Raw genomic sequence first — 24,838 nt, forward strand, 5'->3', positions numbered from 1 at the left:
GCGCCTGCTCTACCAACTGAGCTAAACGACACCCCGCCTCTTGCTATGTTTGATTATTGATATTGATGTTTGTGCTCCATACCACATATGTGGTCGTGAGTTGAAAGTGAAGTGAAGTGGAGTGAAGGTTAATCAGAATTAAAATCTGGAGCATGTGGAGTAGTGATCAGTGGAGCGTCGGCGCGGTGATGGTCCCACTTTCCCGCTTTCTCCCTAATAAAGAATGGATGAGGCTGCTGCTTATCAGAGCCGCAGACATGTAATAACTCAGGTTGTCACACACATGGAGACATGTAATATCTATGTGACACAGGCTGATGGACCTGACAGTGTGTGCAATGAGAAGAAACAATGAGCACTGAGATCAAGATGCTGATATGTAAGAAATTCTGGGATGGGTTTTTGGTTTTTTTTCCTAAAGTGACACGAGGTGTGAGATAAAGTTTCTTCTTGTGACGTGCCCTAATCAGACTGAAATGAAAAACAGCGCTGATGAAGAATGTGGATCTCTGTCTAGTGCAGTCTGTCCCATTCTTTCTCCCCCTCTCCACGTCTTGTTTACTTCTTTCACATGTTTATTTCCAGAAGCTGCCATCTTTATTCATACATTAGTTCCTCTGTGGCTGGAGGCTGGCTGAGGCTCACGTTTCTTATGCCTGATGTGTGTGTGTGTGTGTTTGTGGAGGAGGGCGGCAGGCGAAGGGGGGGGTTGTTTGTATGTGTATCTGTGTGTGCATTCCTCTGCTCGCGAATGTTTGTGCACGCGCCAGCGCTCTTTTCTATTTTCAATCCATTTTATTTAAAGATCAAACGAGAGGCTGGTGATTAATCTTTCTTTCCCCCACTTTCTTTCATCTCCTCGGGAAAAAGAGAGGGAGGGGAGGCGAGAGAAAAGAGGAGGGGTCCGCCTTGCACACAGGCCAGGAATAACCTCCATATCCCCGCCTCGAAGCACAGCACCCTCCCCCTTCTCCATCCCTCGGAGGTCTACCCGCACCTCAGAGGAGAGCGCCCTGAGGAAGGCTGCTCTCCCTGGGGGAGCTAGCTTTGGCTGTCGAGGCCCTCCAGAGAGTGTTGGCTGCTTGTTTGCCTCTGATTCTCACTGTCTTATCATTATTATTCCCTGTATCTATATTTTATGTGTAAAAACCAGAAGCCATTACATCTATGAGCAGGCCACAATACATTTCTCCTGTTAAGGAAAAGGATGTACTGTAGCTGCTGCTGCCTACTGGCCGCCAAGTGAAAGATTAAAATCTCAAGATGATGACATAACTCAAGACAGGACAAGCTTGTGGGTACCTGATAAATGCTCTCTTCTGATTGGTCGCGGATGGGCTCGTGTCCCGCCTCAAACACAATGTACTACAACGTCAGCAGCAGAGGGGTAAGAGAAAAAACAGGAGGCGGGAGAGAAATTGGCAGATGAAGAAATAGAGAGAGAAAAGTGGTGAAATTGCAGAGGTGATTAGTCAAACAGCATTGTCAATAGGCTCTCATTAAAAAGCAGCTGAAGAACAGACCGCCGTGACACACGGAGGAGAATTTAAGCAGCAAAAATTCCCGCAGCAGCTGAGAAAACTAATACGTCTTTTCGGCTAATCACGCACCAAACTGGCAGACATGCACACGGACGCACGGTCGCACACACAGATCCCATCGTCTACCACTGTAGACGACACCTCACACACACACACACACACACACACACACATACACATCTGCGTACATCTGACCCTCCAAAACTGGACTGGACCGTCACAGTAAACCAAACAGGGGGGGCTGTCTCCCCACAGTGCACACAGAGAGGAGCAAGCTGACTGGCTCGAAACGAAAGCAGGTGGAAGCAGCAATGTGATTGGTCAGGAAGTTACCTGGTAGACCGGGTCCTCCAGATCCTCCTCCAGTATTGTCTGCGGGGATGAGCGGCGGCGGCGGCGGCGGCAGGAAAAAAGAGTGGGAGAGATCAAACGGGGGAGGGGAGAGAGGAACAGAGGGGGAGACGACAGGAGAGAGGGAAGAGGCGGGGAGTTAAGCTGGAGGAGTAGAAAAAGAGTAGGCGGAAAGCACAGCAAGACACAGCGGCTTCCTCGCGTTCAGATAATCATTTGGCAATCATCAGACAGAGAGAGAGAGAGAAATTAACCAGCAGAGACGACAGGGCAGAATAAGGTGAATCAAGCACAATGGACAGATGGTGCCATTGATGAAACCTGAGAGTGGGCGCTCCATCCGTCACTCACTCACTTTGATGTGTTTTCAAGTCTTACTTGACTCGAGCGTCAAAGGCTCTCCCAGATGAAGCTCATCGCACTTATGGCGGATGATTAAAGAGAGAGTGACAGTGAGCTGGTAGGTGTACCTGGTAGACAGCCTGCTCACACTGCTTGTCTTTCTGAGCCTTCTTCTCCATCTCCTCCCTCTGCTTTATCTCATAGATGAGCTGGAACAGGTCCCGCAGGTCCAGGATCACGGGCTCGGCCTAGGACGGACAAGGACACGTCAGCCATCGTCCTAACACCACACACACACTCAGAGTTGATCACAAGTTATGTCCATGCTTATTCCACGTGCCGATTAACATTGTGACTTGTATTGTTTTGTATGATTTTGTTTTGTTTTGTTTGTCTTTAACTCCTGTTATTACCACACATGTCTTGTGTGATTTGTCTAAAAAATAAACACTTTAAAAAAAAAAAAAAGGAAAAACATTGCGACTTTAAAGCCTTTGCACACCGAGTCTGTCTTTTTTGCTGCACGTTTATAAAATAGATCTGACCTCATGTTGTGTCGATCTTTATAATCTGACTTTGAAACTTTCATCTGTCATTAAACTTTTCAGAACAGGTTCGATTTTCTGTGTTTTTCGCATCTGTAAAAAGCCTTTCTGATTCTGACCACTCACATCAGTGTTTGGAGGCTGTTAGATCCCTGCTGAGCTGCCTGTGTGTGTGTGTGTGTGTGTGTCCTGGACATACTGCCAGCCGCTGTTTAGGATCATGGAAATTGATCGTCTTCTTTTTAATGCGTGGCTCCAGAGAGATAATAAACCATCAAACTTTCTCTTTTTATTTTTCCATAAGTGAGAGGACCACAAAATCATCCTAACTGCTTGACCACTTTTGTCTCCCTTTTCAAAGTTTGGCACAGAAAATAAAATAAAAACGCACAGTCATAAAATGCATCAGACTCAGTGTGTAAGGAGTCTGCGTGTAACGTTTTCTGTCAGGTGAAGATTAGAAAAACACATTTGAAAAAAAAAAAAAGGACTTGCTGTGCAAAACCTTTAAAGGGGACATATCATGGAAATATGACTTTTTGAAGGCTCTTTAACATATATTTGGGTGTTTGTTTTGCCTTCCGGCCGCCAAAATATGAGAATTGACAAAAAAAACCAGTAATTTCAGACTCCCTAGGTTAAAATCCATGTGGTTTTATGAGCTGTTCCCTCAGTTGTCTTCCAGTGATGTAACTAGGATTCAAATTTGCATAACCCCACCCCTACCTGGGACCGGTAGAAGGGGCGGGGCAAGCAGTGGTTCATTGCATTTAAAGGGACAGGCACTGAAACCAGCCGTTCTGAACAGGGCTGTTTGGAGAGGATGAAAAGATCTGTGATGTTTGATCCTTGGGGGATTTTGACCAAAGCATGTCACAGACATGTCTTTAAGACACCTGGGAACTATTTTAATTTGTGGAAAAGGGGCAGAATATGTCTCCTTTAAGTTGTGGCATGAGTGCTGCAACTAAAACTACTCTCTCCTCCTCTCTCTCTCTCTCCACACTCACATCTGACTCCTGACTCTTCCTTGTCTCGTCTGGTTCAGACAGTGACGAGAGCAGATTCTGGCCCTGCTCCGTACCTTGTTACACCCTCTTGTCAAAAGCACCGACAACAAACCGGTTAGATGTCTCGCAACTTATAACTACTGTCACAGCACAACAGCAAAGAGTCTCAAAGTACAATGGTGTTTCAGACCTAATCAATTATTGACCGGAGCTGCGCGAAGTGCAGCCAGAGTTCACAGACTCTGTGCATGAAGTGGATCTATTTTAGTCTCTTCTGCAAGACGTCCTCGGCTGCATCGGGCTATGAACACACACACTGGCGTAAACGGTGGCTCCTGCTGAGCCAACAGTGAAACATACTGTCACTCTGTCAGACTCAGATCCTCTCTGTCTATTTGACAACACGAGCTCTAATCTCCATCTTTTCTTTCTGTCTCTCTGACATTCTCCTCTGTTGGAACCACGCGGTAGGAGAAGACGTAGAGGACTGAGACAGGCGACGGATCCAAAAAGAATGTAAATGCAGAAAAACTTCGAGGATGATGTAAGAGGAGTGGCCACCGAGATGAGATAACCTGAGTACATCACTCTAGAATTAGATGACTAATTCAGAGCCTCAGGCAACGATGACAAATGATTTCAACAAAAAGAAGGGCTGAGGACTTTTAGTGTAGACACTGTGCTATTTAAATCTGCACTGATCAGGGTTTCTCTACTCTGATTCAATCATAGCTTGGTTGTTGGTGGGGGTGGGGGAGCATCTCAATGATGTTCCTGAATTTACTTCTATACATATTGAATCTTCTTTACCAATGTCACTATGATATAATGATTACAGCAATGATCACACAACAATCCTGCCAGAAAGTTTCAAATCAGACACATGAGCTTGTCTGGTACCGTTTAGCCGGCAAAGGGTTAAATTGTACGTTTTAAAATATTGAGATACACAGTATGTTGTGTATTGTGACAAAACCTATATATTATCACATTATTTATAGGCCTGGCCCTGCCCACAAATATGCTTCCTAAATTGCTGCAAACTAGATTTTTTTTTATAAGTGCTTGAATCTATTAGGCTGAACTTTCTATCAGCATCATCAGTGCTCACTACTTCACCCCACATATCCACACCATCACTTTACCTATTTTTTCTCTTGATGTTATTGTTGTCTTGTTGTAATGATTTTCTCATAGATTTTTTCAGAGAGACCAAAATGAAAAACATCATAATGCCCGATGCGATTATTTCATTAAAAATACCTTTATGTTTCCTCTGGGACAACCCTACATGGTTTCTCTGAACTCTTCTCTACAAATTAGTACAAGGATATTCTTGTAAAGAATCGACCTTCTCTTATTAATTACAACTTTTCTTAAAAAAAAAAAAAAAGTCTCAACAAAGACCGACTCTAAAATCCGTTCCTATGCAATTAGCGGACTTCTCTCTGCTCTAAAACTTGCCAAATAAAACATGTCTTTCTTGTGCTCAGACTTTGAGTTTTAGAAGTAAGCCAATTACTTTTGAATGTTCCCCCTAAATTGGCCTTTTCGGAACAACCTTAAGTCTGAGTCTTCATGACGACAGAGACGCTTTGTTAATTCACATCAAAGTGGTTACTTTCCAATTACAGCATCAGCCTCTGCCCATAAGCTCTCTGCCTCCACCCCTCTCATTGTCTGCTCCACATCTAATAGTCTGCGTGTCACTGATGGCTGTTTCAAACACTGAAAATGGGACTAAACTATAATTGCGACCTTTCCATAGGCACTTGTCAGTTAAATGACATCTTAGTGGACAGGTGAGAACTTGGCCCTGTGCTAAGCTGTAAGGCAGGGGGTATCTGTGTTTTTTTGTTTTGGAGGTGGTGTGTATGGTGAGTTAAACCCTGATGGGTGTGTGTGTGAGGGGATGCGTCTGTGTGTATCTGTCTAAGTCAAAGAGCCATGGTTCATGGCCCTAGGAGGATGGATATGCCATTAAAGCTGGTGACACACACTCAAACCCTCATCGACTCACTATGGGAAATCAATACGGCTACAGAGAGAGCCAGCTGGATCCAGACTAAACAAGCCGGGCCCATGGACACAACAGCAGCAGCAACAACCAGAACAGGTGCAGGAGAGGGGGGTCAATATCATATAGAGTATGTTGCTGCAGGACTGAACATGAATCTTGAACACACACACACACACACACACACACACACACACACACACACACACACACACACACACACACACACACACACACACACACACACACACACACACACACACACACACACACACACACACACACACACACACACACACACACACACAGCTTGAGTCCTACAGTGTAAACAGCTTGTTTGATGAAGAGCACAAAGCTGCTGTTGAAGGGTCCTTATCTAAATGTCAAGAGGTCTGTGCTACTGAGGAGGGACCCTGATGGTACATTAACCTACACACAAAGGGTGCGTGGGAGAAAAAACACATGTACAGCACTCAAAGGTACACACACACACACACACACACACACACACACACACGTCTTTACAGACACCCACCGACTGTGCCGTCTTGATCGCCACAAAGCGGTGGTTCCCCTCCTTCCCGCAGACGTAGCCGAAGGCGCGGTGGTCCGTGATGTCCTTGGCAATGTAGGAGATCTCGTGGACCGCATGGTGGTGCTGGAGGACCTGAAGGACACAGAACATTTTCATGAATCATGAATCAGACGGATCAAAGAAACTATGACTGAGCAGGTTTTTTTGGAAATGTTGATTTTATGCATAAAATCTCTCATTTTTTCTCCAGTGATCCAATTCTCATGAAATTAAAACTGGTAGAAAAATAAACACATTTAATTATGTATTTAGCACTTCAAGCATCGATGAGATTAAAGGTACATTGTGTAGGAATTACTCCCATCTCGCGCTGCGGTTGTTTATCACAAGCAACTCAATCATATTTTTCATGCTGCATTCACGTGAAATTGGGCAGACGGCAGATGGACGACAGCCGCTGCATGTAACGGCATAAACAAGCCTCTATGTCAACAAGTGGTCCGTCAGCACGAGGCAAAACAATACATGTGACAATATGTTGTCATGGCAATGTCGTATTGTTTACCTGACCCACGTTTTACCGGCTTTCTCTCGACTTCTGTGACTAAAATGACATCTGGTTTGTTACCGACGGCCGTCTGCCCGACTGCCCGACTGCACATGAATGCAGCATCAGTGTAACGCTCCATTCCTCCTCACTGCGTTACCACGGTGACACCACCTCGACCTGAGCCGACAGCTCCGGTGTCTCCGATGAGTTTCCGTGGTTTCCTACCGTCATGCTGCCACTGAACGTAAAAACATGGCGACACCACATGGCAGCAGCACCGAGCTTACCCGCTCCATGTAGATATGAATGATATGAACGGCTAATTCAGAGCTGGAAGGAACACTTCAGTTTGTTGATGGGGGGATTACTGATTAATGAAAAACAGACTTATGAACCAAATAATCGATTTTCGTGAATAGATAACAGGAGAAGTTACACAATGTCCCTTTAAATGAAGTTTCAGATGAGTGAAAACAAGCCTGTACCAAAGGTTATCTACATGAACACACACACACTCACACACAAAGATCTGAAAATGGGCAGATTCCTGCACATTGTTCATGAAACCTGTTGGACCATTAAAAAAAACCCTCCCTCAAGTGCAGAGGGACAGCGACCCCTCTCACACTGAGACCTTGTATCTTGTATTAAACTGTTCCTCGCTCCCCTGCCCTCTCTTGTTTAGCCTGGGTGGGGTGTGCCAAGCTGGCGTTGCCCGTGGCAGATGGCACTGTTTGTCCTGAGGACAGAGGGGGAGATCAGTGACAATCACAGCTCGGCAAGCTGTCGACTTGATCACTTCATCTGTGCCCTCGCTCGCTACACACACACACACACACACACACACACAAACACTATTCACAACTCAATATGCACTAACGGGCACTCTGTTAAGTCACTACGCTAAATGTCTGCTTTGCTGTTAATGCCCATGCCAGATGCATGCTGGGTACAGAGACACGCAGTCAACAGAGTGACCCAGTAGCTTTTGAATGCATGCTAGGGGGCTGGAGTGCTATACATCAGAGGCTAAACACACACATCTGCTTGCTTTGAAGCTGCTCCAGGAGGGAGACATGGCAGAGTGTGGTGACCAATTTAGCACGGGGGCAGTGGCGAACACACACACACACACACACATACACAGCGAGAGCCCCAGTGGAAACAGATAATCATTGGGTGAGTCATGTCTTCCAAATTTAATAATTAGAGTAATGATCATTATTATCACCTCTGATTGACCTGAAAATGACAGCTAAGGCAGCGCAAGCACACGCATACACACACACACGCACACGTACACACACAAACACCCCCGCACGCACACACAGCTCATTTGCAGAGGTTATTGAATTATCTCGGGGCGGATGGTGAGGCCACAGAGAGCGGCTCTGATTCAAAGAGAGCAGAGAATCTGATGAAATTCAGTTGTTCTGTCTCGTCTTGGTGGCTGTAAACAGTTCTCACACACATACACATACAGTGTTGGGAAAGTTCACTTTCTACATTTCTACAAATTTAAAAGTGAACTAGTTCAGTTCATAATTCAAAATTTTGAACTAAGTTAGTTCAAGGTTCCAAAACTGAACTATTTCATAGATCTTTTTTCTTTTCTTTTTTTCTCCAATATGTTGCTATAAGATATTATTTTTCAAAATTATTGCCTCAGCCCATATCGAACCACAGACAGCTATTATTTTAGCAGTTTTAACCAGTAGTATTAGTTATAGTTACTACTTTACTTTCCCCAAAAGTAACTAAGTTACAACGTGATGAAAGTAATTACCAGGAAAAGTGTCTATTGCGTTACTATTTTATAAAATTCTCAAATATGCCAAATGACTTGGACTTCCCTCTCGAACCCTCGTTTATCTGGTACTAACCAACTGGGTCAGTATTCCCCCATACAGACAGGCGCTGTATCACTCCACCTCTTCCATGTGCCGCTGATCCAAACAGATGATAGCTGTTGCCAGATTGGCTGGTTTTTCCCGCTACATATTAACGCCTGTTTACAGTGTGTTTTAGCTGGTTTTTGCCCCGAAGACTCTATGGAAACCTGGCAAACTCCTGAACGAAGTCATATGTTGAGAGAGCGCCGTTCACATTAACGTTCATCAAGCGGAAATACAGTACGTTCAGTTCACGTTCACCCAAAATATGAACGAGTTCATGAATGATCGTTCATTGAACGCGTTAAGGCACAACACTGCATACACACACACACACACACAGTCAGCAGCTGGTCTGTCAGGTGTGGTGGTGTAAAGTGGACGTCTCTCTGTGTGTACACATTTCACAGACACTCCACAGGAATGTTGGTCTAACCTGCTGGAGATACAGTCACACACTGAAAACATCCTGGTTCCAGAGATGCTGAGTGTGTTGTGGGGAACAGTGATGTGTGTGTCTGGAACAATCCTGTGGTGATATTTGTTAAAAGCCACATTATTGGTGCTACTGGCTGTTTGTGGCTGTACAAATCTATTTTATGATCAACAAAGCTTCATAACTGCCAAACTGTAATTACAGTAAAGATTTCCACAGAAAACTATTTCAGTATGTCCCCAAAGGGTGACCCTGCAATATTAATGATGGAAATCAAAGTGAAATGGACTTTGCACTTTAATTCTATGTTGGCCAGAAATCTGCTGATTAAAGCCAAAAACTTCAGAAATTCCAACTGGGGCTTTTTCCAAACTAAACTTTGGAGATTTAGATTTTTTTTTTTTAACATCATAGTCAGACTTGGATGGAAGGAACATGTGTCTCACCAGTGGACACACACAAGATGCATTCAGGGCCATCAAGAACCCAATACTTTACTAATTCAGATGAACCTGAAGCCTGATTTCACTGTAGTGCTGTGTGCAACACAATGACTCACACAGATACACACAAGCACATCGACAACTGACCTGTGTGTCGATTGGATAAAACACAATGCACACACCTGTTTATTTGGAGATGAAGTAGGGAGGTGAGACCAATCAATTGTGGTTTTAAAGGTCCAGTGTGTAAAATGGGGGTAAAACTGTGATATCTAGCGTTCAGATTCTAGTTTGCACCCCTCCCATCTGCAAACTGATGGTGGCCTCTGAGGACAAAAAAACTTGCGAGAAGCACTCTCTGGCTGGCTGGATTTTCCATTCGGGCTGCCGTACAAACATGGTGGCGCAAGATGGCGACACTCTCTAAGCAAGTGTAGCCTATATGTATATATAAAAGAAGAATTATAAGGCTACGAAAACCAAAAATCTTTTATTTATAGCGATTTTATACTTACACAAATATATTCATGAGTAGTATATTTAGATTTTGCCAATTATTACACACTGGACCTTTAAAGCAGGTGTGTGTTTAGACTTATTTGGAGCTGCCCATTTGTGACTGGATCATTAAAGATGCATATCAACTCAGGTGATGGAGTGATTGTTGTGAATCACTCCTGGCAGAGTTTGGACAGAATGTGTGGTTTACTCTCAGGAGGGAAGTTGTCACGGCAGCCATCATGTCTGGAAGCGTCTACTCTCAGACGCAGCTCAAAGTTACTGAAATCGATGTGTTCTCTGGAGAAGTGTTTGCAAAAACAGGTGGGTGTATCAAAAAAAAAACTCTGACTGTATACTCTCTCTCCTCCAGCACTGTTGATATGCTCTGCTGCTCCCTCTCGCACAATCTCACACACACACACACACAGTGTCACAGTGTCTCTGGGGGACTGTGGGCAGCATGCCCTTCAGCAGCTGCTGGCCACTGAACCGAGATATTCCCCATAACGCCGGGAGTGGAGAGGGAGGAGGGGAGGCAAACAGGAACCAGTGTCTCTCTCTCTCTCTCCTTCCTGCTCTTCACATCTCCTACAGTACCTGGGGGGGGGGGGGGGGGGGGGCGTCTTCAGAGGACCTGCAGAGACTGTCCGGTCTCCAGCCGGTGGGACAGCACTGAGATTAGCAGTTAGCTTTGAGCCTTAATCACTTCCTTGCAAGAAGTAGCACTGCTGCAGCTACTCATAGAGCTGTGTGCCAGTTATAAACACACACACACACACACACACACACACACACACACACACACACACACACACACACACACACACACACACACACACACACACACACACACACACACACACACACACACACACACACACACACACACACAACGTGCACAGAAAAGTTGTTAAAGGCTCAGAGATTTACTTTAGAACAGCTGTGGTTATTTTACATTTGGCCTCTGCTCATATTGCTGGTTTGGAAGGGGGCGGGCCTTAGCTAGAAAAAGGTGATAATGCATAGTTCTGCACCAATCACGATTAGGTTAACTTTAGGCAATCTGTTAGCTGTTCAATCAAATCTGATTATTCACATTCACACAGTCTCTATTATGAATAAATAACAATAATGATCACTTCAGAGAGCTGTCCAACAAAATGACACTCTGCTGTGTGACTCGTTCTCATCTAATTTACTGTCTTAACAGGTTCATGTCTTGTGTTTATTACAAAATCTACAAAATGTATTGGTTTCTCACCTTCTTCTTATAACAGAAACTACAGGAGAAAAATGACATGTTGATGCTCAAAAGAGAGTTTCGACAGACTGAATCAGACTGAGGCTGTGATTGAAAAGAAGGTTCCCAACTGGTAGGTATCATAGGTATCTAATGAGAGGCAGGAGCCAGGACACGAGCTGGTCCAGTTCTCTAGTGCTGAGGCAAAGAGCTTCACTGCTTCCTATTTGGTCTCCTTCAACATAGGAAACACTGGACCTTCCTGGACCACAGTAGTTTAACAATGACCAATGTTGTGAATAATGTGATCTTATATGAGTCATGTTTCTTTTGTCCCTTTGGTTAGCAAAGGAGTAATGTTGTTATGTTATACAGTTATAAAAAAGTCCTAAAGTCAGTGGTTCTTTTTCTCATTAATTCATTACTCCTTTTTCCTTGACCTCATGATGTTTTTCCATTGAGAAAGAAGGGAAGGAAGGAAGTGTTTAAAGGGAAACTATGAAAGTCTGGTCACTTCTCCTCTGTTTTGCTAACCCTCCACCTGGCCATGTGCATTTGTTTACAACGAAAAATCAATCCGGTGGAGCAATGGATAATGTCATATACGATGTTACGACGTGTATATTTGTGTAGAAAAGATTGGCGGGTACGGAGCACGTTTGTATCGCGGTGAGCTGAGACGAGAGCTGGGACACGAGGGCGGAGGCCAGGTACTACACTGATGTTGCCAGGTTGGTTTTCAGTCACGAGATGCCAGGTGGAAGACAGAGAGGCTCCATTCTCACTGGTAACAAGTCACAAGTCACAAGTCATGTACTGTAGTTAACTATCACAATTACTCCAGAGCTTTTTAATGAAGGTAAAAATGTAGCATAGCCACGGTAATAATCCTGCTTAGTTCCTCTTTAAGAAAGAAGACTATTTTGACTTTTGGACCTTGGCCTCAGAGTGAACCCAGTGTGTGCTCCATCGCCTCTCTCTCCTGTTTGCCTCGCTACAGCTGCATGAATACTTTACTTGAGGGTCTTTTTTTAAAGAGCTTTCCACCATGTGTTCTTTTTTAATATTGTTGGCTGAGCTGGACTAATTGAATCGCTCTGATTTCAGTCCCCGAGGGAGCGGTTGCTCGGTGAGTTTGGTCCTTCACTCTTGTGTGACGTGATGTGGTGACGGGACTGACAAAAAAGGGGGCCGGACGAGGTGTCGCGCACGTGCGTCTCGTGTGTGTGTGTACGTACATGTGTGTCTTCAGACGGGGGCTGACGGAGAGAGAGAGACATGTGGGCCTGCCCTCTGCTAGATTAATGTTTCCCATCTTCTTCTCCTCCATCTCAGGCACCACCTCCCTCCACCCTGCACGACCTTCCCTCCTCCAAGAGAGGCCATCCATCCATTTGTTCACCCATACATCCATCCGCCCATCTGGCTGACGGATGCACAGGAGGGGAATGAGACTGTCAAGATCCCTGAACCTCAGCAGAGACACACTCTCTCTCTCTCTCACTCCCTCCCTTGCCATTAGGAGCGGTTGAAGGACTGATGTAAGGACAGCACATCTCTATAGTTAATATTAATGTGCAGAGACAGAGGACAAGGTCTCCCTGCAGAGAGTTTTACTCTGACATGTGCTCACTGATTCTCCACATATCCCTCCAACTATTTTTTAGTCTCTCCCTGTCCCTTCCTTTCATCCTCCCTCTATCTCCTTTTCACTCCCTTGTTTCCTCTTACCTTCTCTCTCCTCTCCACCTCTGGTTCTGTCTCTTTTCCCCTCTGTGCACAGTTTGAAGCATTAACAAGGAGAATGAGACGGAGAGGAATGAGGGTTATAAAAAGAGGGATGAAGGACCGGACTCATGAGGGATGAGTTTGGCTGCGTGCAATATGGCTGCCATGTGGGAGGCGACCGGTTACTATGTCCTGCCTGTCTAATACCCCTCACTGTTGAGTTACTGCTGGGTGCACACACACACACACACACACACACACACACACACACACACACACACACACACACACACATGCGCACAGTGTCACTGACATCTCGCTCCTATCGAGGTGTAAATCTGGGGCTTACCACGTCGGCCCCTTAAAGCCAGGTTGCCGAGAGGCCGGCATGGCGTCTAAACCGGGCTGCGTTCACAATCAGTCTATTGACAGCCAGGCGTAACAGAGCCAAACAAACAGACACAGACACACAAACAGCAGATGTTAATGCTGTATTACATTTTACGAGTACGGCTATTTTTCTCCAGCTGCTGCAATAAATAAAAAAAAGTTTTGTGGACACTCAGAGCTAAGCACATTAAAGCAAGATTTCTTTAAAAGTTTCTAGGATTTAATGGGGCTCTGATTCTCCATTATTCCCACCAAAAGGAGGTAAAATGGCCTGTTTAGTGAGGTCATCCTCCCTCCACCCGGAGCCCAGAGTACCACGGGGGGAATGCAGGCATTATATTTCTTGCTCAAGGATGAAGTGACAGGTATGGGCAGTTGGGAGACTGAACCTCGATAATACCTGTCAGAGGATCCTTGAGTAAGAAATTAAAAAAATAAATAAAAATCACTACGCTCGACTGGTTCCTTTCCCCCTGGGCTGTTAAGTATCACTCTGCAACAGCATTTAACAACTGAATTCACGGTTGGTCTGTCCACTAAGGTGCCTGCGTGTGACTGGTCCTGTGGCTGTAAATCTCGCTGTTGTCAATATGTCTCACCATCAGGCAAACTGAGACAAACCTCTGCACAACTATTGCTCCTTTTAAGAAACAGAGAGAGAGAGAGAGAGAGAAAAAAAAAACTCAACCAGGGGTGGTGATAGCAGGGCCTGAAGAGATTCAGTTGGTCAAGCAAAAAGCAGACATGGAAGATGGAAAGTGCATAATCCAGGAGCATAATATGGAACCAGTGTTGTGGTTGTTTGCAGCGAGGCAAACAATGGGACGGCCATGTTCTCTCATCTACTGAGGCCTTGTTCTCAGGGTTTCAATTAGGGCCTCCTGATTTCCCCAGGGGCCCCTCCCTCTCATAGAGATGCCTCATTAACAGAGGAAACACACTCACACACACGTGCACACACGCAAACACTCACTAAAGGCAGAAATTTTCCATTGAGGCACGTACATACATACACACACACACTTGCTTCTGAGCTTACCCCTGACTTCTCATCAAAGATCTTGATCCCTCCAAAGGAGACCGTCAGAAACACCTTCTGTTTGTGTTCTCCTTTAGACCGTGCTGCTGCAGCTATACCCTGAAGACAAGAAGACACACACACACGTACACACAGATATAGATTAACACATTAGAAGCAGGACAGGAGCATATGCATGGTGTAATGCCAAGGTATCTCCATATGGAGGCTCTCATGGGGCCACCTATTCACCTCATCTAGCAAACTCTTCTCTCATTGGATTATGTCTTTGAACTCGTCAGTGACTGTCGATGCGAATCTCTCCACTGAGTTATAAGCATCACATTTACTACCACTTTATAATCAGAAGGATTATAAAAGCTAAAGTAGCCTCCAGTCTTCTGAGACATGCTTCAATGGTACAGTAGATTCAGCTTATTTTGTCTAGCCATGACCTGGATGACCGAGAGTCTTCACAGACACCTTCATTATCAGACCACTAGTAAGAAATGTTCAACATTATTTGGAAAAATAGCCTCTTTGTGTTTTTGATTGCTAGAACCATCAAAGGATATTGAGTAGTGAAAAACAAATAACTCCACATCCAGTATGAAGCAAGAACTGCTGGGTTGTGTGTGAGACTGATCATTAGTCAGTGAATCAGCTGCAGTAGATTCAGATCAGTGAGCTCTCAGTGCAGAGAAGCAGCAGGAGCTGTGGCACAGAGGCTGAGCGAGGTGGACGGTGTCAGCACAAAAACCTGTTAGAGCCATTTCAAGACATTCCCACATAAGTTTCAGTGAACATTTTATTTTGAAAATTGTCACAGCTTTATTTTGTACTAAAACAGCACTATCCTTTAGATGTACAGTTAGGGATCCACTGTATTACTACGCAGATCAGCTGTTTTAGTCAGACAGAGTTTATTTTCCAAAATAAAAGTCTGTTGGACGGGAGGTAAAGCAGTGAAATTATTCAAAATAAAGCTTACACTTCACTGATGTTGCTTTTTTCTGTAGGCTTTTAAAAGTGGTTAAAACCCATTCATGGGGACATCCCAGTCCACTGCAGCTCATCACTCTGGATCTACTGCAGGTAACATACTGACTACAGATCAGCACCTCAGATAAACCCATGTCGAGTAACTTCAAACTATCACTTTAAAGGGATAGTTCAACATTTTGGCAAATTGGCCCATTGCCATAATCCCTATAGTTTTAGGAGTAGGTTCGTTACCTTTAATTGTCGGTGCAAGCTGTTTTTAGAACGGCGGAGCAGAGCCGCGAGCTGCTCAGAGCTACGCTATACGGAGGCTAATGGGATTTCTTGGTTTCCCTCATCAAACTCATCAAATACACAATCCAACAACTCCAAAATGCTCTGGTGGACAAGTTGTGACCTGCACATTCACCACGCTATGAGATAATAACGGAATGTTACGAGATGGAGTTGTTTTCTAGGTAAATTCATGCAAAACCGCTGATGTGCGTTCCTGTTGGGAGCAGTTTTTCGGCAAGCAGTCCCTGCATTTGCCTCGAAAACAACTCTGCCTCGTAACGTTCTGTTATTATCTCATAGCGTGGTGAATGTGCATGGTGAATGTGTGGATTATGGCAATGGGCCAATTTCCCAAAAATGTTGAACTATCCCTTTAATGTCAAAGCTTTGACTGTTGAAAAGCAATATGTGAATTACAGGTAATCAGTAACAAAAAAGGTGTATACAGCAAAAAAGTTCATTTGCAGCATTTCATGATATAACAGCTTGAATTCACTGAACATATACTGTAATACTGAGGGAATGTAAAGGTGGGATTTCTCCTGAGCGCACACCCCACCTCCACTCACATAGGTGAGCCACAAAAGAAGAAGGAGAAGAAGAAGAAGAAGAAAAGACAGGGGGTGAGATCAGAGATGTGAAGGAGCCAGGGCAGGAGAGGGAGGAGCAGTGTGAGAGAAGAGGTGGAGAGATCAGAGAAAAAGAGTTGATGGATTTCCTGTCTGAATAAATGAGGAGGAGGGAGACTGTTTGATCAATGAGCTGTCTGTCCTCTGCTCACCCCTCTGGGCCTGGGCTGGATGGAGTTTTCACTACACATAAACAAACCATAAATGTAATTCCCTCAATTTGAATACATCCTGCTGCAGTTGTCTGGACCTCATGTGTTACATGACAATTAATAATGAATAAGACGCTCTTCATACAGTGTGTGTTCTCAAACTCTTGTTGCACACATTTACAGAAAAAAGAAGATCTGGTCTTTGTGTTTTGACTGTTTAGGGACGTTTTCTGCAGAGACATTATTTATACATGTGTTTTCCATAATGCTACAGTCAAGACCTTCACAAAACACGTTCATTAATATGAATTAATAAAAACCATGCCCTATTTCTCCTCATCTTTATCCTTCCTCATCTCTCTCACCTATCGTCCAAATGATTCCCTGCCTTATATCCCCTCTCTCCTCTGCTAACTGCCCCATCTGTCTACCTCTCTCTCTAATTGTTCCTGTCCTTGCAAATGAGACATTTACCCCCCATCTCCTTCTCATCCATATGGCTAAGCCCCTCACTTCCTCCTGCACTGATCACCGTTGCCCCTGTAAATGATCAGGCTCTCTTTTTTTTTGTATCTGTTTGCTTCCGCTCCTCCCCCCTGTCAGCTGCCAACTATATTTGCATGCATACGTACTGCACACACAGTGATGCAGTGATGTACGAAACATGTATTTTTTAAACTTGGACTTAAGAACCAACGACTGTGTTTCCCACTGCTGTTCATAGAACTTAATGCAGCCGTAGGCAATTATGTTACATTATTTCTAGCTGTCGGAGTCGAACAGATTGAGTCACTTCTAACATGCAAAGATGCATGTTAGCAGTGAGCCTTCAGCAGTGAATAACAGGAGCAAGTAAATTCTTAATTGTGGAGCCATCAGCAGAGAAAAAGAGGGAGAGAGAGAGAGATTTCCTTACCTTGAGCTTCATCATCGAGTCCTGGCAGAGTTTGTCTCCCCGGGCGGCAGTGACCTCGTCCAGGCCGATGAGCTTGGCCTTGTAGCGGACGCCATCGCCCTTAAAACGCCTGATGAGAGTTGCCTCGCTGCGATCCTGCCCTGCAGACACACACACACACACACACACACACACACACACACACACACACACACACACACCCTGCAGTCAACAGTACATCTTCCAGTCAAGGTCCTCCATCTACCTCAGACCAGGGCTATTACCTCAGGAACATCAATCACAGGGACCACGGTAGACCTGAACAGTAATCTTACAAAAAATACAGGCCTGGCACAGGTCAGAGCTGCCGCTGTTAGCGACATCTTATTATGCAACTAAGTCAGATTGGAGCGGTGGCGTCATATGAACGACACTGGTCGATATATTCAGACACATAAATCAATGAAAGTTGAGCAGGATTAGAGCTGAAACTGTGGCTGCTGGCCTTCCCTCCGATCCTCCTGCAAAACAATGGTGTGACATTTCTCTCTTATCTCCCCCCCGTCTCCCGCAGCAGCCCCCACTTCTCCTCACCCCTTATTGTGTGGGAGATTGTTGGCATTGCGCGCATGTATTAACGAGCGCCGGCGATGGCGTGCGTGTGTTGACCTTGCACTCGTCCGGCGAGTCTCTGCGTGTTATCTTGTGAAGTGACTCTGGCGCTCCTCTTCACACTCAATACACAGCAGAGGGACAGAGTGGCTGAACTCGCTTCCTCTTTTGCCACTGTGCTCTCTCCATCTTTCCCTCATTCTCTTTCTCTGTCTGTGACCTGCAGTGCACCAGCGTTTCATCATCAAATACTGTAACAGAGGAAAAAAAACCTGCATCTGTGTGTGTGTGTGTGTCTTTGTACTGTGTGCATGTGCGAGTGAAAGACTGCAAGAACAATACTGGGAGAGGAGAAGCATAATGATAATGCAGCATATTCAGATAATATATTGAGGCATTAGTTCTGTACTCTATAACAGCATGACTCTTGGAAGGTCGTAGTCTGAGTGATGGAGAGGTCCCACTCCTCCTCTCCTCTTTCTTTCACACTCCCTCCATTCACACTGAATCCCTACAGCACTGCAGCAGAAGCCCTTTAACCACAGACGAGAGCTTTTGTGCTACGTGACGCTATTGAATCATCTCCGTCCGACAGTAATCTCTCACCTCCCTCTGCTCTCTGCCGGCCCACGTGAGCGCGCACATGTTAACTTTGCATTTGCATCACCTGCGTTAAAATATTTTTCCACTGGATTCTAGAGGTTGGATGGTTTTTAAGGATGTTTAAAGGGATAGTTCAACATTTGGCAAATTGGTCCATTGCCATAATCCCTATAGTCATAGCAGTAGGTTCATTACTTTTAATTGTCGGTGCATGCTGTTTTTAGAATGGCGGAGCAGAGCTGCGAGCTGCTCAAAACTACGCTACAGAGGCTAATGGGATTTGTTGGTTTCCCTCATCAAACACATCACATACACAATCCAACAACTCCAAAACGCTCTGGTGGACAAGTTGTGACCTGCACATTCACCACGCTATGAGATAATAATGGAACGTTACGAGACAGAGTTGTTTTCGAGGAAAGTATAGAGACTGCTTGCCGAAAAACTGCCCCTGACAGGGACGCACATCAGCTGTTTTGCATGAATTTACCTCGAAAACAACTCCGTCTTGTAATGTTCCGTTATTATCTCATTTTTGTAGTTGCTGGATTGTGTATTTGATGAGTTTGATGAGGGAAACCAAAAAATTCCATGAGCCTCCGTAGCGTAGCTCTGAGCTGCTCACAGCTCTTCTCCGCCGTTCTAAAAATTGCTTGCACCGACAATTAAAGGTAACGAACCTACTCCTAAAACTATAGGGATTATGGCAATGGGCCAATTTGCCAAAATGTTGAACTATCCCTTTAAGGTTAAAAAGAGACAGAGTAAAAACAGGATCTTCAAGCTGTGTTGAATTCACAGCACCACACAGTGACAGCCTTAAATAATCGTAACTCTGCTGGAGATCACGCGTGTGGATCCTCATTAATCGGGAAACCCTCGTCCCTAGTGAAGGAAGAAAACTCAATCTGTTTCCCATTGATAAAAAATAACACCTGCACACATACATATGCACAAACACACACAAATGTACTGTGGATGAGCTTGTTCCTCTGAGTAACTGAGCAGACACACACTCAGCCAGAGTCCTACTTGGAGTAAATCATTACTGTCTGCGTCAAAGTCTTCAGAGACCAAAGAGCTGAGGAACATCTGTCCTTATTTCGAGCGGGTGAGAGGGAGCAGCAGCGCGGCGCTCTCTATTGTGTCACGTCTCAGTCGGGCTGAGATGAGAGTAAGTGATTAAACCACGGGAGGATTGTTCTGTTCATCACACACACAATTGAAGATATTTAAATGTTCCCTTCATTAAACTTAAAACAGTCCTGTGAAACTGAAGCGTGCGTGTGTAGAGAAGTGCACACTGTGCAGCAGTCAACAGCTACGATGACCCCCCCTCCCCTCATCTCAACACCACATCTTTTCCGAATGCATCAATCATATAAAATGTGTCACTGCTGCTGCTCATACTCATATTTCATTCACATGCAAGTAACAGCTGAGGGAATACACAGCTTTGAATCTGCATGTGGAAAACACACCACAAGACTTTAATGATCAACAGTGATGTACAGCCAGTAACAGCACATACTGCACTAAAGGTTTCTTGTAAACAAAAGTTTGGTTTGCATTCAGAGTGACAGACAAGAAGTCCTCCGTCCTTATTCATAAACCATCAGCAAAGTGAGTGCGACTTGTTTCAATATTTTAAATCATGCATTGTTTACACCCTCGATGATCTGATGAAACCACTGACATGATGCAATTCGTATTACTTCCATGCCAATGTGTGTGTATATCCTACTAGTTTTCTCCACGGGGTATCTTAATGTTCAGCATATACATGTGGACAAAAAACTAAACTAAACAAAAAACAAGCCATACGTTCCATTTCTAGTTTAGGAACCAAAAACCATCTGAATGATGGTTTTTGAATCCTTTAAGGCTGAATGGTGGGTCCAGGTTACGGCTGATCGATATATTGTTTGAGCATCGCCATCGCGATGTGCGCATGTGCGATAGTCACATTGCAGGACATGCAATGTTTTCCTTTTTTTGTTTACATGTCAACATTTGTTTTTCAGAAAAGCATCTCTGAAGCAGCTCCATGCTCTGCTTAGAGTTCACACAGTCTCAAAACGAGCGAAAGGCAAGAGAGAGAAACAGGAAGATATTGTAGGTCACACAGGCATCGTTCAAGTTTCAGTTCTCAGAATTTCATTTTTACAATCGGGAGTCATGTAAATATGTAAAAGTATACGTGTTGTATTTCTTAATATTAATATTGCAATATATATTGCAGAAGAAAAATATATCGCAATGTTAGTTTTTTTTCCAATATCATGCAGCCCTAGTCCAGGTGACATGGCAAGGAGCAATGACTGTCTTGTTGTGACATCACAAAGTTACAAGCGTCCTGACAGTTGGTTTTAAGGCTCAGTTTCTGAATACAGGCTGGCTGTGTGTGCAATGTGCATGTCTCTGTGGACTGAGGCTTTGATACAGTAGTAATCCTACATTAAACCTTGACCTGATCTATAATCAACCGACACAACTACCTTTAGACTATATGGACCCTTTAAAACTGAATTAAATGAAAAGGATTTAGTAGCACTACTGGAGAGCTGTTTCTTTAATTGAAAAATACAAACTTTATTTGAATGTTTGAGGGGGACAACCTGCACTGATCCATATTGACACGTATATTTCATTCAAACATTCACTAATCTGAGGATCCGTGTTGTTCACTGTTGCACAGTCTGCTGTGTGTGTATATAGTGCATGTAAATGTGTTAAATAACACTGAATGTATCCTGCTGCTTTCCTCTCAGCGACACAGTGGATTCATTTGAGTTTGACATTTAAGGCCTGCTCCCTCCATCTGCATCCATCACCATTACTGCAGCTATACTTAGCACAGAGAGGAGCAGGAGCAGCGAGAGAGGGACGAGTCCACAAAGGCCAAGAGGGGAAGAAAGACAGAAAAGGTAGAGAAGGTCTGAGGTTATCCTCCTGCTGAGTGGTTTATATTATTTCCTTTTGGGAGCATGTTCCATGAAAGACCTTCTTGTGAGTGCATTAGTGTGTGTGTGTTGGTGTGTGTGCGTATGTGTGTGTGTCAGCAGGGGAAGCATTCAGTCTGCTGTAATTAAATGTCTGCCATTGCTATGACCCCCACTGAGCTTCAAACACAACTAATGAAAGAATCTTCCGTTTCATCTGTCATGGCATGCTTCACACGCACACACATGCACGCAGGCGCACACGCACACAAAAGCATGTACATCTACCATACACCTCCCACACAACACTAATGAAATAACCTTCTGCTGCATCAGTCATGGTTGTTTCACAGGTGAACACACACTCTCTCTCTTCTCATTCTCTGATTCACAAACACAAACCTTACTCACATCTGTGTCACATCTGTACAACCTCATCACAACAAACACGTGACATGTAGAATTCAGCTTTCTATTAACAGTAAAGCAGTTACTACCTTATATTTCTCTGTGTGTGTGTGTGTGTGTGTGTGTGTGTGTGTGTCATAGTACTTGGTATGCAGGGTTTGTCTGTCTGTCTGAAGCAACAAGCAGAGAGGGAGGGGACGACATTAAGCGCAAAGCAGAGGATGGAAAGGAGGAATAGGATGTGATGGATGGATGAATGAGCGAAGTCTCCGTTGGATAAATGTCACTCAGGATTAGAGCGTTATGACAGGCAGAACCCCCGACATCACACACACACACACACAGACACACTTGTGCACACACTCTTCCACAGGTGATAGATGGCAGGTGACTGCTGGTACAGTATGTGTAACCCTTGAGGGAAGCCCCAAGCATCGCCTCTGGCAACCATAACCTCCTGCTGTCTGTGTGCCCTCCATCACTCTCTGAGCTGGTTCCCTCTTCACCCTCCTCCAGCCCCTCTTTGTCTCCTCATGATCTTTGCTCTTCAGTCACCTTACATTTACATTACAAACAGATTTATATCAGATTTATTCTCCTCTTGCAAACTTGTGAGACTAAAAAAAAAAAATAAAAATAAAAAATTCCAGTTCGTTGCAACTTATTTTTGTAGTGTTGTCACAGCAGTGAAGTGATGAGCCAGAACTGCACATTCAGGCTGAAAATTAGGAGAGTGAGAAAAAAACAATCACACGTCAGTCAGGAGAGCCCAGCAGGAACTCTGCAGATTAGCTGAGCTGTGTGTTGCGGTTTAAAGGGATAGTTCAACATTTTGGCAAATTGGCCCATCATAGTTTTAGGGGTACAGTAGATTCATTACCTTTAATTGTCGGTGCAAGCTATTTTTAGAACGGCGGAGCAGAGCCGTGAGCTGCTCAGAGCTACGCTACGGAGGCTAATGGGATTTCTTGGCTTCCTTCATCAAACTCATCAAATACACAATCCAACGACTCCAAAACGCTCTGGTGGACAAGTTGTGACTATGAGTTGTGTCTATGAGATAATAAGAGAACGTTATGATAGAGGCAAATACAGAGACTGCTTGCTGAAAAACTGCCCCCAACAGGAACGCGCAACAGCGGTTTTGCATGAATTTACCTTGAAAACAATTCGTAACATTCGTTATTATCTCATAGCGATGTTACGTAGAATGTGTATTATAGAAGAGAAACACACATTTCAGGGCAGAACAGACATCCTGTGATTTTCAGCCTCCTATCATATTTAATAGTGCGGGGACAACACCTGACTGTAATAGTAGTACGAGCCATTGAGTAATTGAATGCTTCATAATCCGATTTTGGCTTCATGTTGAATATTATGTTCAGTGGTTGACCCTCCTGTGAAAACTGAACTTTCCTTTGGCACTACATTTTTTTCAACCACTGAGCTACTGTATTCCTACCCACAAGTGCACCCACCGTATTCTACTGGAGCCTGAGGTCAGCTGCAGGAATCAGAAAACAACCTGAAACTCAAAATCTCACATATATTTTGTATTATTTCATATTTTCACCAAACATGGACTTGTTTTTTTTAAATAATTTGTTGGCCCACTTGCAATATCTTCACGGCCCACAGGTTGGGAACCACTGCAGTCTGAGGCCACTGGGTGAGATTGAACGAGGGATGGAGCAGCTGTCTGCGGAACAGAAAAGCGGAGTCGTGGCTTTGATTGGATTTCTGGCATCACGACGGACAGCGTCAGCAGTACAATCGCTGATGTGACTCTCGACGGCAGCTCACTCCATTTACTTTCTGCAGGCCTGTTTTGTTTGCTGTGGCTGCTCCGGTAACGTGTGGAGCTGGTTTCGTGGCGCTCCAGATGAAGCAGCACCCAGAGGCTCTTAACTGCAGCTGGGACGGTTCCCAACAAACACTCAACAGCACATGAGGGAACCCGGCAGTTACTCTCCAATTAATCCTGCTTCTAAACCCTGCTGCTGAATGTGTGTGTGGGGTTTTCTCTTTGTGTGTGCGTATGCATGTGTGTGTTTTTTTTTTACCTATCAGAGACTTGTTCAGATGAAGCACTCACTTTTACCCACTCTCACACAGTCTCTTTTAAACCCACAAACAGCAGGTGCCAAGAAAACAACAAGTTCTCCCCACAGCTCCATGCTTAATTCTGGCAGATTGATTTGGCACACATAGACTCACACTTGATTCAGCGTGCGCATATGAACACGTTACAAAAAAAAACAAAAAACACAACCACAGTTGCTGAAGTGAAACGTCGGGTGTAAAATGAGATGATAAAGTGCTGTTGCCACTCATCAAACAAATGAGCGCTGAGCCTTTGCTGATGTGCATTTTTCTGTCTTATTTGCAACACGACTGCTTGTGTTTAACAAATGAAGGCGCTACAAAAGGTTACACACTGAAGAGTTTCTGCCTGTAGGCTTTGAAACCATTTTTCTGTCTCATCATCATGATAAATTTGTCATCTCAGCGAGCAGACAGGTGCGTTTTACATCAATTTAACACCATGAAAACAAAGCGTTGGAGCTGGACCTGTGGCCAACACCCACAACTTTCCTTCTCCCTCTGTCTCCATTTCCCCCCTGCTCCACCTCCCTGTCACTGATTGCTCTGACCTGACTGACTGGCACAGCCACACACCTGAGCTGTCTGTGCATAAGAGTGTGTGTGTGTGTGTGTGTGTGTGTGTGTGTGTGTGTGTGTGTGTGTGTGTGTGTGTGTGTGTGTGTATGCATTTG

General features: G+C 44.5%; 1 protein-coding gene across 6 annotated transcripts in view; it reads right to left on the reverse strand.

Moving 5' to 3' along the window:
- Nucleotides 1-24,838, reverse strand: part of dab1a (DAB adaptor protein 1a) — a 95,815-nt gene that overhangs the window by 21,440 nt on the left and 49,537 nt on the right. For 3 of the 6 annotated variants that reach the window (XM_085773409.1, XM_085773411.1, XM_085773408.1), the window contains exons 3-8: nt 17,515-17,654; nt 14,561-14,659; nt 6,342-6,473; nt 2,363-2,482; nt 1,875-1,913; nt 1,303-1,365 (exon numbers count right to left, since the gene is read on the reverse strand). In XM_085773409.1, the coding sequence (XP_085629535.1) occupies nt 1,303-1,365; nt 1,875-1,913; nt 2,363-2,482; nt 6,342-6,473; nt 14,561-14,659; nt 17,515-17,654 (593 nt within the window). The remainder of the gene's footprint in view (nt 1-1,302; nt 1,366-1,874; nt 1,914-2,362; nt 2,483-6,341; nt 6,474-14,560; nt 14,660-17,514; nt 17,655-24,838) is intronic. The other 3 variants (XM_085773412.1, XM_085773410.1, XM_085773413.1) reach the window with 2 other exon arrangements.

Source organism: Trachurus japonicus, chromosome 4 (assembly GCF_045865225.1).
Source record: "Trachurus japonicus isolate A0001 chromosome 4, Traja_1.0".
NCBI classification, from domain to species: Eukaryota; Metazoa; Chordata; class Actinopteri; order Carangiformes; family Carangidae; genus Trachurus; species Trachurus japonicus.